This window comes from Gymnoscopelus braueri (assembly GCF_963280865.1).
Source record: "Gymnoscopelus braueri genome assembly, chromosome: 12".
Classification (NCBI taxonomy): domain Eukaryota; kingdom Metazoa; phylum Chordata; class Actinopteri; order Myctophiformes; family Myctophidae; genus Gymnoscopelus; species Gymnoscopelus braueri.
Genome location: NC_137614.1, coordinates 10,962,764 through 10,977,763, shown reverse-complemented (window position 1 = coordinate 10,977,763; position 15,000 = coordinate 10,962,764). Strand labels below are relative to the sequence as shown.

Here is a 15,000-nt window from a genome sequence, read left to right as displayed (position 1 = left end):
TGTCTCCTGTGCGTGGCCGGGGGACGTGTGCGTGGGTCTGCCCCCGGGGTTTGGGGGGGCTACGGGCGGGGCGGGCAGGACAGACAGCAGCAGCAGGGCCCGGGGGTGCCGGCGTGTCCGCCCCCGTGCCAGTGCGAGGAGGACGGCATCTTCGTCATGGCGGACTGCAACGAACTGGGACTATCGGCCGTGCCGGCTAACCTCAGCCCTCTCACCACGTACCTGTGAGTATAGCCTATACCACACACGTGTCGTGCTGATTCTATACCAGTTGGTGTTTTATGGACGCCTGCTGCTTCCTCTCAGGGCGCCAATGTGGGGACATGTGTCTGAACTCCCTCTATACGCATAAATATCTCTCCACTTGTCCTTTCGTCTTCGACCTTTAACCTCTGGGGAGGGGGGGATCTCTCTCCTGCCTTTACCTCGGTCATGCCTCTGTCTCAATCTCTCTCTCTCTCTCTCTCTCTCTCTCTCTCTCTCTCTCTCTCTCTCGTAAGCGTCATGTTGATTGATCGATTGAATAGTTTATTAGTCAGAAATGTAAAACAGCACGTGGTACAGTCAGACATTTAAGGCTGAAAGGATAACACAAAAAAAGTCCAGGGACTTGTTTCCATTGTGGTCCTATGTATTCAATTCAACGCTCTCCATGAGCTACATCTTCCACTTGCTCATTTAGAGAGCAGAACATTATTGTTATTATTTCAATGAATAATGTCGATTATGAACATCTTGTCATTCGGTTTGTTATTCGGTTGTTATGCATTTTCTATGCACTCATAATTCACTCACTGCATACTGCGGTTGAAACAGATTAAAACAATCTTGAATTGAATATTGTGTGATCTCGTAATGGAAGATAGACTGAGTTATTGTTATTTTTTTTAGCTGACTTACTGTAGGCATGGAACAGTTGAATCAATGAGCAACAGTTGGATTTGTCACCAGAGGCATAGGGACACAACCTGCATTTAGATAAAAAATGGGACAGGGCCAAGTGGGAACATGTGTGTGTGTGTGTGTGTGTGTGTGTGTGTGTGTGTGTGTGTGTGTGTGTGTGTGTGTGTGTGTGTGTGTGTGTGTGTGTGTGTGTGTTGGCCACTATGGTAATATTACTGGACCGCTGCTTTCAGTGTCAGGTTTCCAAGCGCCAACTGGAGATTCAGCGTGGATATGTGTGTGTGTGTGTGTGTGTGTGTGTGTGTGTGTGTGCGCGTGTGTGTGTGTGTGTGTGTGTGTGTGTGTGTGTGTGTGTGTGTGCGTGCGTGCGTGCGTTTGTCAACTGCGTGTGTGTGAACGAGCGTGTTGAGTACATGCTCACATGACTGACTACGTTGGAGCTTTTATGAGCTCCGAACACTTGCAGGTTTAAGCCGCTATGCAGAACCTACCTCAGACTTCAGGCTTTTTGCTACAAAAGGGTGCAAGTCTGTATACTGTACGTACCACTAGTACCACAATTACAAACATCAGCACTACACCAACAACACCAGGTTACTGGCTGACTGCCACTCCAAAGGACAGAATGAACTTGTTACTTCTATGTGATCTTTACTAATAATATCAAATAATATCAAAATAGAGAAAAGTTGGTGTTTATATGCCAAAATGCATTTATAAATCCTCCGAAAATAATGGTTTTCAAAAGCTTTTATAAAAGGCTTGTGAAGTGTCATCATCATTGTCAACAATGCACTTCACAAACCACTATCAGCACTCTCCTTCCATATCTTGTGTAAAATGCGTTATCAGCAGTGTTAAGGCCACTTCATCACCAGGCTTATATCGTTGCTGTCGGGGCAGAAACCTCTTATCTCCATATTCTGACTCTTTGTGCTTTTCTTCGTAAATTAACGCCCTACTTGATCATACTACAGCGTCACACAAAACCATCAAAAGTAACAGATCTACAAGCTCTAAACGCGGAGTGAAGCGACGCGTTTCGAGCTTGTAGATCTGCTACTTTTGCCATTTCTTCATTTGAATCATGAAAAGGAACAGTTTTGGACATATGAGCTTTCCACCCCAACAGAGACGATATGGAGTCAAAAACCCCCCTTGTTGTGGATTAAAGCGAGCACAGGGCCTCCGAGGACCGATTAGAAGGCCACTTTAGTGATAACTGATATCGAAGTGATGGAAGTCAAATCCAGGAAACACAGAGCATGCAATGCAGCAGTTGGCCACTAGGGGCACCCCGAGCATTAAAACACAAGCACACGGTGGAACCAACAGACTGCAGAGTACTAGGGGAGGGAGGGAGCGCGGATCAACAGTTTATATAGCGAACGACTTTAAAAGGCGCACATAAAACATAACTCTATGCTGCCTTGGATGACTGCTTCCTACCCCAGTGTTACCTCTGCCTCTGCTGTGCAGGGAGACGGAGGCAGGGCCAGGTTTCATCTCACATGAAAGCTAAAACACATGGAGAGTGTACGGTGATGAAATATTATGTTCTCTGACTCTATCCAGGAATCGGTCTACTTATGAGGACGTCAGGGGGTCCCGTGGAACAATGAGGCTCCAAGAACAATGAAAAACGCACACAGAGGCCAGCACATACATACACACACACACACACACACACACACACACACACACACACACACACACACACACACACACACACACACACACACACACACACACACACACACACACACACACACACACACACACACACACACACACACACACACACGCGCGCACGCGCGCGCACACACGTACATACACATATACAGATCATTTCTGAGAGCTCTGAAATGTGGGTGTTTTTACAGAAAGTGAGCATGTTTTGAGTCCTCTGGACTTTGCCACTAAACAAGAAACAGTGATGACCCGAAACACGCCTCTCTTCTTGACTGCAGCTATAAACACAAACACACGCAAGCAAGCAAGCACACACACATGCACGAGCGCACACACTTACGGACACACACAGACAGACACACACGCATACATACGTGCACGCATGCTGGCACACACAAAGACAGACACACAAACACACACAAATACATCATTCTCCACAAACACAGGAGTAATTGTTCATTTCCCCTCGTTACCTAACTGTGGAACTGGACCAATTAGTAAAGTTTGAGTGCTGATTTAGAATAGGATAAATAAACTCAACGACCAACCACACACACAGCACGGAAGAGGGGGCATAGAAAGTAGGACAAGATGGGAGATGCAGGACAACACAAAATCAGACAAATAAGACACACGCGTCTCTTTATTTCATCATGGCCCAGAGGAAGAAAAACAACTCAACTGAACTTGTTAAACACACACCTCCCTATAACCCTGTGGCCCACCCACCCACACAGACACACAGACACACACACACACACACACACACACACACACACACACACACACACACACACACACACACACACACACACACACACACACACACACACACACACACACACACACACACGATGTGGCACATCTACCCTAGTCCAAAACCCAGCAGAGTATGGCTTCTCATACCCCCGGTATATAGTATTATAAAACACAGCCTGTATAGGGCCTGGTCCAATCAATCCCCGGGAGTATCTCTCCAAGCCCAGAAACCCCTTCCGTTCAGCGTGGCCCGCTGTGCTAGAGCAGTGGTTCTCAATCCGTGGGTCAAATAATATAGGAAAGAGACAAACATTTTGAAAATAGCCGATCTACAAGCTCGCAACGCGAGGCGTTGTGAGCTTGCAGATCTGCTATTTTCACAATATGTATCTGTGGAACCGAGTCAAACTAAATGTAATGCCTCAACTCCTACAATTCCAAGTGCTTTTCAGGGTACCCAGTTTAAATATGATTATTTTGGGGGGTTGCGGCCTGAAAAGGTTGAGAATCGCTGTGCTAGAGAGCGGCTAGATTCTCCTCACGGTGCACACTGTATAGTCAAGAGAGGGTCACAGGGATTTGGTGGAGAAAAGTTCACGTTTTATTATTACCCCGCCACCACATCCACCCACACACAACACCGTGGTGAAAGTAGATGACATCATTCACCCGTGTCACCGGAGAGCCCTTCAAAGGGGGCTCACAGAGCAGCACAAGCGCTAATGTTATGGCGAGAGCGAGGCCGCCACTAGGGCGATTCATTCAAATCTTTTCTTCTATTCGGCTGTGTGTGTGTGTGTGTGTGTGTGTGTATGCTGGTGCATATCGTCTACTCTCGGGTGGAAACCTCATATGTCCAAAAGACCAAAACTGTTACTTTTCAGGATTCAAATAAAAAAATTGCTAAAGTAGCAGATCTACAAGCTCGAAACGGGTCGCTTCGCTTGTGGATCTGCCACTTTTGGTGCTTTTGTGTTGACGCTGTAGGATGATCAAGTAGGGAGTTAGTTACGAAAAACACACAAACGTTAGAATATGGAAATTGCCCGAACGGCAACGAAAAGACACACGGGAAAAAAGGTGCCAGGTGGAACCAAAACTGGTTCATCAGAGTGATGCGTTTTTGGATCCAGAAATAACCGATTCTAATTGATTCTATAAAGAACCCATTACTTAAAACCCTGTATTCTTCATTGACTTGGTGTCTCCCATGGAGACTGTATTACTTGGTCCCCCTCCTTTTCCCTCTACACCAAACCTCTTTGTCGAAAATAGCAGATCTACAAGCTTGACGGGACCTTGTAGATGGTCTATTTTTTGACGAACGTCCGCCTATTAAGACACAACCGAAATTGGGATGCTTGGGGTTTAAGTGGTTTAAGGTGCCTCAAAGAACCATCAGAAAATGGTTAAAGAACTCTGACAAAAAAAAGTTCTCTAGAAACAGAATAGAAGAATAGAAGATCCATTACCTAAATGAAATTCTTTGTGGAATCATAATAGCCTTTTAACCCATTAAAACCAGGAAAGCATCTTGTGTCATTTTAGGTTTTTGTGTTGGCTATTCAAAAATAGCAGATGGACAAGCTTGTGCATCTTCTATTTTTGATATTTTTTGCAGAAATCTTGAAAGAACTACTGGTTTATAGAAGACATTTGTAGAATCGGCCTCGGGTCTTAATTTTTTTTTTTTTAATCTCCTTTTTTCACGGGCTAGCAGATCTACAAGTGAGCTTGTAGATTTGCTATTCTCAAAAAGCCAATGTATGTATACAGGGGTTACAGTGGTTAAACAAAAATGTTATGCTATATTAACTACTATACATTTTCAGAACCCCTGTTGTAGGTAGACAAGCTGTTTTCCACATCGAAGCCATTCTCTTATGACCCGGACCACTGTGCTCACAGCTAGCCATAAAACGCCAAAGATCCCTTAACATTTCTGCGCTTTATATGTACGCTATGTTCCAACTCTAGGGACACACAAACACGCACGCGCACACACGCACACACGCGCGCGCGCGCACACACACACACACACACACACACACACACACACACACACACACACACACACACACACACACACACACACACACACACACACACACACACACACACACACACACACACACACACACACACACGCGCGCGCACCTACCCTTGGGCGCTATCTTTCCTCTCTAATCTGATATCAAAGTGAAGGTCTTTCAAAGCCTCTCACATGACAGCTCATTTCATGGCGTTGCCCACGGAAACGATTATTGTCATAAATCTCCGCGGACCACTTTGCTCTGAGTTGCCTCGGAGCACCTTTTGCTTTAAACCGGCCTCCGCTCTGAACGAGAGCAGCAGAGAGGCTTCATTCAGTCAAGTCAGGATTCCTGAGACAAGAATCAGACTGCATTCTTTTTGCTGCTTACGAGGAGAGAGGGTGTTTTTCTTTCCCCCTAGAACCAAGGCTAGAGGATTTTCTACTAATTAGCTGCGTTCCAGGCATGATTCATGCTTTTGTGTGTCACACACAGGAAGAAAAGTTGCGCTAAATTGTTCTTTAACCCATTAAGACCTGAGGCCCCGATTCTACAAATGCCTTCTAAATCAGTAGTTTTTTCTTAATTCAAAATTATTTAAAAATGTTCAATTCTTTTTCTAAAATGTTCAAAAATAGCTAATGCGCTGCAAGCTTGTATATCTGCTATTTTTGAATAGCCAACGCTAAAATCGAACAGCCTATGGCACAGATGCTTTCCCGGTTTCAATGGTTTTAAAGGGTAAGACCACTTTATAGAGGTTTGGGTTGTGTAGTTACCTTGCCATGATGGAACTCCAAAGGTGGGCAAGAAATAAAAAATAATTGCTCCATTGATTAGAAATTGATAATTCAAAAATATGCTCCTCATTGACTTACATTGTATGGTAAAACAGCTCTCAAAGTCACTCTTTTAGCACATAAATGAACACAAACAAAGCTGATTCAGACAATATAGAGCATCACCAAACCCAGTACTGTTTGTTTTTTTAATAAAGATGTCAACTTCCTGTTGATTTTACTATTTGAAGATCTGGATCCGGATCCGCGGATCCAGTCCAGGTTTTCTACTTATTAAAAAATCAAAATCAACAGGAAGTTGACATTTTTATAAATACAAAAAAACAGTACTGGGTTTGGTGATGTTCTATATTGTCTGAATCAACTTTGTTTGCATTCGTTTACGTGCTAAAATAGTGACTTTGAGAGCTGTTTTACCATACAATGTAAGTCAATGGGGAGCATATTTTGAATGATCAATTTCTAATCAATGGAGCAATTATTTTTGTATTTCTTGCCCACCTTTGGAGTTACATCATGGCAAGGTAACTACACAACCCAAATCTCTACCAAAGTGGTCTTGCCCTTTAACAACACAAGTCTTACATGGGGGTCCCTGGCACAAAATACCTTCTGACGGGGGTCTGCTGTCCAAATTACTTGGACATGGAAAAAGTTTGAGAACGGACTGGTCTACAACAAACGGTTGTCAACAACAAATCACTCCCCCGAGCCACCCACCCACCCAAATCCCCCCTACCCTCCAATAGGGCCTTATCTAAGCTCCAAAGCAGGCAGCTCTATTTATTTTGCTTGAAAGTGAATGGATATATGTTTATGATCAGATTGGAATGTTTGAGTGGTGCGATACACACAGCCCGTCTGTTTGGAAGGCTGTCAGTCACTCATGTTTACACATCACACCCCTATGTCAGCAGCCGTGTGTGTGAGAGTGTGTGTGTGTGTGCGTGCGGCGCGCACGTGCGTGCGTGTGTGTGTTCCCACTGTAGGTGTGTGTTTGTGGCGCTGGTCTGTGACTGCAGTATGAGCAGTGATTAGGTGATGCTTTGTGGTGGCGGTGAGTGTGGTGAAACTTCTAACGGTGCCTTGGCCAGCCCAGGAAAACCACAGCTAGTGCATTACCAGATAGAGGGAAACCAATGTGTGGAGTGTGTGTCTGTGTGCGTGTGCGTGTGCACATGTGTGTGTGTGTGTGTGTGTGTGTGTGTGTGTGTGTGTGTGTGTGTGTGTGTGTGTGTGTATGCGTGGGTGTGTGTGTGTGTGTGTGTGTGTGTGTGTGTGTGTGTGTGTGTGTGTGTGTGTGTGAAGACCACCCAGACTGCTGTCTAGCCAGTGGAGTCCAGGGCAAGACTATAAGGAAAAATGGAGAGAGCATGAGAGGATGAAGAAAGCGATGGGAGTCTGACGAAGAAGAAATTATTTTAAAAAAATCTAAAAAATAAGGAAATACTTGTATGTGGGAAAAATAGATATATACTGTATTGGATTATTTCAAAACTGGCAGTTAAACGTACACACACACAAACAGATATAAACACACAACACAATAACATCCTGCCTCTATGGTGGTGACCGTTGCGTGCGTGTGCACGGTGTGCGTGTCATCTAGCCATTATGTTGGTGGAATGATTCCTATCATGAGTGACCCAGGTCACACTGTAAACATCATGTCGGAGACAGAGAGACATAGAGAGAGAGAGAGAGAGAGAGAGAGAGAGAGAGAGAGAGAGAGAGAGAGAGAGAGAGAGAGAGAGAGAGAGAGAGAGAGGGGGGGGTGGGGGGCAGAGATAGAAAGAGAGACATGGGGGGCGGAGATAGAAAGAGAGAGAGAGAGAGAGAGAGAGAGAGAAAGAGAGATAGAGAGGGGGGGGTGGGGGGCAGAGATAGAAAGAGAGAGAGAGAGACATGGGGGGGCAGAGAGAGAGAGAGAGAGAGAGAGAGAGAGAGAGAGAGAGAGAGAGAGAGAGAGAGAGAGAGAGAGAGAGAGAAAATGGGCGGGAGGGGGGGGGTTTACTGAAATGAACAAGAAAGACGAAAATCATAGATTCACACGGTTAGAAAAAAAAAAACAGAGAGTGTGTGTGTGTGTCAGTAGAGGGTCCCTCTATAGAGCAGCTATCAAGGCCCAGCATCAGTGTCCTGGCTCCAGACGTCTATGGTACCCCCCGTCCCCACCCAATTTACACTCCTCTCCCCTCACTCTCTTCTCTCTCTATCACACTCTTCTCAAAAGAGTTTTGACGATTTTCACAATGAAGTCCACAATGCATTTTTTTCCTTCTCCACAAGCTTTTGGAGCTTGTAGATCTGCTTGTAGATCTGCTACTTTTGCTATTTTTGAATTTGAATCCTGAAGAGTAACAGTTTTGGACATATGAGGTTTCCACCCGACAGAGACGACATTAAGCATTACTGCCAGGGCGTCACCACAGCGGACCGATGCAGATATAGGTCAACGATGCCTGAATACACACATCCGATCTCGTTTGCAAATAACAATCAGTCAGTCAGTCAGTCAGTCAGTCAGTCAGTCAGTCAGTCCTGAAGATCAGATTTGAGAAACAAATCACATTCTGCCCTGCAGTCTGAAATGTGTTTGTCTGTGATTTGCTTCTTTGTTCCTGTTTGCTAACTCCTTTCCCCCGGCAGCGCGGTTCTCCCTGGACCTCATCACCCTAAATCCTAGCATAGTTGTATTAGCACTGCTCTATGGGACGCTTTGATGCTGCTGCACAGGGCTTTAACTATCATTAAGGCATTGTGGATCTGTGTGTGTGTGTGTGTGTGTGTGTGTGTGTGTGTGTGTGTGTGTGTGTGTGTGTGTGTGTGTGTGTGTGTGTGTGTGTGTGTGTGTGTGTGTGTGTGTGTGTGTGTGTGTGTGTGTGTGTATGTGTGCGCACGCACGCACTCAATGCGTGCATGTGTGTGAGCATTGTGAACACATGGACTGCGTGTGCGTGTATAATAGTGTGTGTGTGTGTGTGTTTGCGTCTTATGGGAGAAGGCATTAAGTATCATTAACTGTGACTAGTCATCACCTGCACACTTGCCAGCCCCACATGGGCCAGGTAGGTACCACACTCTGTAAAGTCCCCAGTGTTCATTTAACTCAGAGTATAGGGTACAAATGTAACCATAATGGAGCCCTTAGAGCCTTGGGAAGGGGGAGGGCGTTCCAGGGGTTCCCCAGCAAAAGTAGTTAACATAGCATCACAATCATTTGAACCACTTTATCCATTTATAAATTATGTTGGCTGTTCAAAAATAGCAGATCTACAAGCTGCAAGCATGTACATCTGCTATTTTTTTCCTCTTCTGGGGGGGCTCCCTGGCACAAAACCTTTTCAGATAGGGGTCCACGGCCAAAGCCAAATACATATCAATTTGGGGGTCCTAGTTTGAGAACCAGGTTACCTTTGGTACACTCAGGATTTTATTGTGCAGCACCTCCCCCTCTGCCATCAACACTCACGTTTCTCCTCTCTCCTGTGTGTTATCTAATGCATAAGTACTCACGCTATAAGCACAAACGCCAGCTCAACCGAGTCAAAGATCATGGGTGTCTTTTAAAAAGTGTGTAGGTGCTGCTCGCGCAAAACAATGTCCCCAGCGTGCACGCTCTCTCGCTAGGACAATTGGGGACATTTAGCTTCGGGACCGGTCCTGGTGGAGAGGACAATGATTTCTCTGTGGTGCCTTTGGAAGAGAGAGGGTTGCACCCCTTCTCGCACGGGCACAGAAACACACAGACACACACACACATTCCCATGGATTCCCAGGGTTAGTTAGGAGCTGAATTGGAATCTGGGCCATGCAAGCATTCTGCATTCTCTCACCAAGCAGTGACTCCCCCCCCCCCCCCACCCACACGTCACAAAGAGCACATTCCAGGCCCCCATCATGTCATACATGCGTCATGCTGGTAATACACGCAACGTACACACACGCACACGCACACACACACACGCACACACACACACACACACACACACACACACACACACACACACACACACACACGGCATATTTCTTGTCAACCCACATGTATGCATGTATACTATATCGTCTCTGTCGGTTGGAAACCTCATATGTCCAAATACTTATCAGGATTCAAATAAAAAAACATCAAAGGTAGCAGATCTACAAACTCAAAACACGTCGCTTTGCGCCGCGTATCGAACTTGTGGATCTGCTACTTTTTATGTTTTTGTGTGACGCTGTAGTATGATCAAGTATACAAGGGCAATAATTCATAAAGAAACACCAAAAGTTAGAATATGGAGATAACAGGTTTTTGCCCCAACAGCATTTGCCTCCTGTAGCAACCATCTGTCACTGTTTTGTACGCCGACGATCAGACGTGTTTGTGCACCTGTATACCCGGCCCGCGCACGCAACACAACACGCTGCCTTCTCGCTTAGTGCATACATGCCCACACACACACACACACACACACATGCACACACGTTTGTATCTAGTTGTGAGGACATGAAGCTTGTGTGAGCTTGTACTGTAGTGTATAGATTGGCTATTTTCGGTGCGTAACACCAGCACACAACTAAGTGTAAATCAGCCTTAACTCCAACCCTAGCCCCTAAATCTAACGTCTAAATGTCTAATCCTGATCTTAAACCCAACTTGAATATTTTCCTAATTGTAAATCGAACAAAAAATATCAGTTTTCCCCATAAAACATAGGGATGGGCAATATTATTGATTTCGCGATATATCGCGATATTTTATTTCGCGATACTGTATCGATACTCCAGGCCGCCATATCGCAATTTTTTTGGAAAATCACAATGTCTGTTTCTCAAATTCTACTGTACCTGTGAAGACATGTGGACCTCACAAGTACAGTAATACAAGCACACACACACACACACACACACCCCCACACACACACACACACACACACACACACAGTTCTTTCCAACTGTCTGACACACACACTGCCCCCCCCCCCCCACCCCCTCCCAGATCTTGGGTTGTGATTGCTTTTTACTCTTTTCTAAGGGACAGGATATGGCGCGGTAGAGCACACTGTGGCCTCTCTGTCTCCTCTGTCCCTTCGTTCCGGAGGGAATAGCCATTGTTCCCATTGTTGTGCCGTTACCTGCCTACCTGCCGTCTGTCCCCGGGCGACGTTTAAAAGCCTCCCAGGTCGCTCTCAGGAAACCGCAAACCGCCACCGGTATCCCAAACGCTAAACTCACCCCACATCAACGCCCCTCTGGCATAAATATCACTTTTGTTGTTGCCGGAACGGAAGTGTTTTTTGTGTTGTTGTTTTTTCTATCTTAAGCCGGTGTTCACTCCGTGTTGGCCTCTGGGGGAAAACAGGAGAGAGAGAGAAGCCAAACAACCGACACTTTGAGACAAACAACACACATTTGAGGGAAGGTAGTAAGGAAGGAAGGAAGGATGGAAGGAAGGAAGCAGTGTTGATTTCGACGACTAAAAAACTATGACGAAAAATGTTCGTCGACTACCTTTTTTCACTGACGAAAACGAAATAAAAACGAAATAAAAACTAAGCTATAAAACTGAGAAACTGAGACTAAATATATTGACAATTTCGTCAACAAATAAAAACTAGACTAAAATGTTAGTGAGGGACTAGAGGAGAGCAGATCCAGTAGAACTAAAAGACAAGTCATTATATGTTTGGTTGCGCTCGGGTGTTACGCTCTGAAAATAGCAGATCTACAAGCTCACAATGCGTCGCAGAGCGACGCATTGTGAGCTTGTAGATCGGCTATTTTCAACATGCAAGCAAGTGTAAAATCATCCATTACGACGCCATCAAGGCACCACCAAAATACATTTTAGTCGACTAAATCAACTGTAGATTTAGTCGACTAAAATCTTATGATATTTAGTCGACTGAAACTAGACTAACAGTAAAACATTTCAGATGACTAAAATATGACTAAAACTAAATGTAATTTGATTCAAAAGACTATGACTAAAACTAAATCAACATTTTCTGTCAAAATCAACACTGGAAAGAAGGAAAAAAGGAAGCAAGGAGTGTGGTAAATAAACCTTTTGAGAGTGATGTGGTAGACCACTGGTTCTCAATGTCAGGTCGGGGGACCGGCACCAGGGGTCCAAATATGGCCCGTTGCGGGTCTGTAACTGTGAGAGGTATGCAAAACATACCCTTTATGGGTCCGTTGGGTTTGGGAAATGTGAGAAAGAAGCCGGGAAACGAGAGAGAGAGAAGCCAAACAACTGACACTTTGACACAAACAACACATATTTGAGGGAAGGTAGTAAAAAGAAGGGAGGAAAAGAAGGTTTTGTGTCGTGGTAAATAAGTTGTTTGGAGAGTAGTATAGAAACAAATATGGTCCCTTAAGGGGTCTGTAACTCTGAGAGTGTACACAGATGGAACCGAACGGTCCGTTTTGGTTCTATTTTGTACTCTCTCAGAGTTAAATTAATACTGAGGATTTTTTGCAGGGTAGTTTGGGGTGCCAGAGAGATTGGATACAAAATGGTATCAAATGGGGAACTGTGGCCTAATCCATATCAAACTGGGGGTCCTTGAAATTCAAAAGGTTGAGAATCACTTATATTGTCTCTGTCAGGTGGAAAACCTCATTGTGTCCAAAACTATAACTTTTCAGGATTCAAATAAAAAAATGGAAAAAGCAGCAGATCTACAAGCTAAAAACGTGTCGCTTCACACCGCATTTCGAGCCGCACTACGAGCTTGTGGATCTGCTGCTTTTGATGCTTTTGTGCGACGCTGTAGTATGATCAAGTAAGGTATTAATTTGCCGGAAAAAAACATTAAAAATTATCTGTGAATATAGAGATAGCAATGATATATGGACTATGGGGTTGGTACTGTATACTGCCAGGATTCTGTCTGTCTTGTCTTAACGTTCTGTATAATTACATATACATCCAACACACACGCACGCACGCACGCACGCACGCACGCACGCACGCACGCACGCACGCACGCACGCACGCACGCACGCACGCACGCACGCACGCACGCACGCACGCACGCACGCACGCACGCACGCACGCACGCACGCACGCACGCACGCACGCACGCACGCACGCACGCACGCACGCACGCACGCACACACACACACACACACACACACACACACACACACACACACACACACACACACACACACACACACACACACACACACACACACACACACACACACACACACACACACACACACACACACACACACACACACACACACACACACACACACACACTTTGAACAAATTTATAGCTATATGCTTGGACACGGACCATTCTCCATCTCTAAATCGTACATTTACACTCAGCACTGCATGTTCAGTTCTAACATCTGCCACACGTGCACATGGACGCACACACACACACACACACACACACACACACACACACACACACACACACACACACACACACACACACACACACACACACACACACACACACACACACACACACACACACACACACACACACACACACACACACAGTGTCTTATCAGTGGTTCTCAAACTGCAGGGTCCACTCCAGGGACACCCAGGGGGGGGGTCCTTCAAAATGAGGAACAGTTTAACCCGCTGTAACTTATTTTATACAAAGCTTATACAGAGCTTGTGGATCTGCTACTTTGGTGTGACACTGTAGTGTAGTATGATCAAAAAGGGCATTCATTTACGAAAAAAAATACAAAAAGTTTAAATATGGAGACTGTCGTACAATGGTGTCACTCACGAGAAATAGCCGACGGAATATTGTTTGGCGAGCCACAGTTTGAATCAGGCCTGGAATTTGGTCATTTTAATGGGCAAAGGCCTCATTTGGTGGTGTGGATCTTTTCAGAGTCATGGCCTCTGTGAAATTCCTGCCCTGGTTCGAATCACACGTCAAACCACCTAGGAATGTGGTGTAAATTGGATTAGCAAAAATGTATTTCCATGGTTTTTCTTGTTTTGTTTTGTTTAGGTTTTTTCAACTGTTCAGACTTGATAAAAACCAGTCTGGTTCTAATCTGGATAGGACAAAAATCGGATTTAGGCTGCCAGTCTGAACATAGCCTTATATACGTCACACACACCAGCACACACAAACATCAGAAAACACGGGGGGGGGCACACACAGCAATAGGATCAGAGATGTAGACCCACAGGGTTGGGAACTGCCGAACCCAATTTCCACTGTAAAATCTTCAGTGTTACTTTAATGTGTACAATTGGAACCACTTTGGCTCTATTTGTAAATCTTGGAGCTACAGCCTTGGAGTAAGAATCCCTTTGGTTCCTAACCACCCATATCATTTAGCTGGGGCCCAGGCCCACAGGTTGGGATTCGCTGGGTCAAGGCAAAACGTAGGACTTGTTGGTGGAGACTGGCCTCCACAGGTGTCTTTTCCATCTGTAGTCATCGGGGGGAGAAGCTGGAGGCAGTCCTGCCACTGTAGAGGCACTGTGACTGCGGCCAGACTTACTCACGTCTCTATTACATGTCTGAGAAGGAGTGAAAGAGGAAATCTGGACTTTTTACATGAATGGCTGAGGGCCAAGCTAAATCTCTTTAAACCAACAGCGGCCACATGTTCTCATTGGTATGCGGTAAAGTTTCATTGAGTGCTGATCTAAGTTCAGTTCTAGATGTTATCCACGGGCCATGTCAGATACACGCCGAAGACGAGCTGATCGCGGGTCTGCGAGCGGGGCCCAGTAATGGATTTGAACAATCTCTAAGCCGGATCCAGTATCCTCCTGTCTCTGCCAGTCAACCCAAGTGAAGTCATAATAGAGCCTGAAACTCATCGAG

At 45.3% G+C, this 15,000-nt stretch overlaps 1 protein-coding gene across 1 annotated transcript in view; it reads left to right on the top strand.

The window, feature by feature from the left end:
- lgr6 (leucine-rich repeat containing G protein-coupled receptor 6) overlaps positions 1 to 15,000 on the top strand; it is a 68,616-nt gene that overhangs the window by 663 nt on the left and 52,953 nt on the right. Inside the window, exon 1 of the mRNA XM_080444388.1 lies at positions 1 to 224. This exon is cut by the window's left edge and continues 663 nt beyond it. Within this exon, the coding sequence (XP_080300514.1) occupies positions 1 to 224 (224 nt within the window). The remainder of the gene's footprint in view (positions 225 to 15,000) is intronic.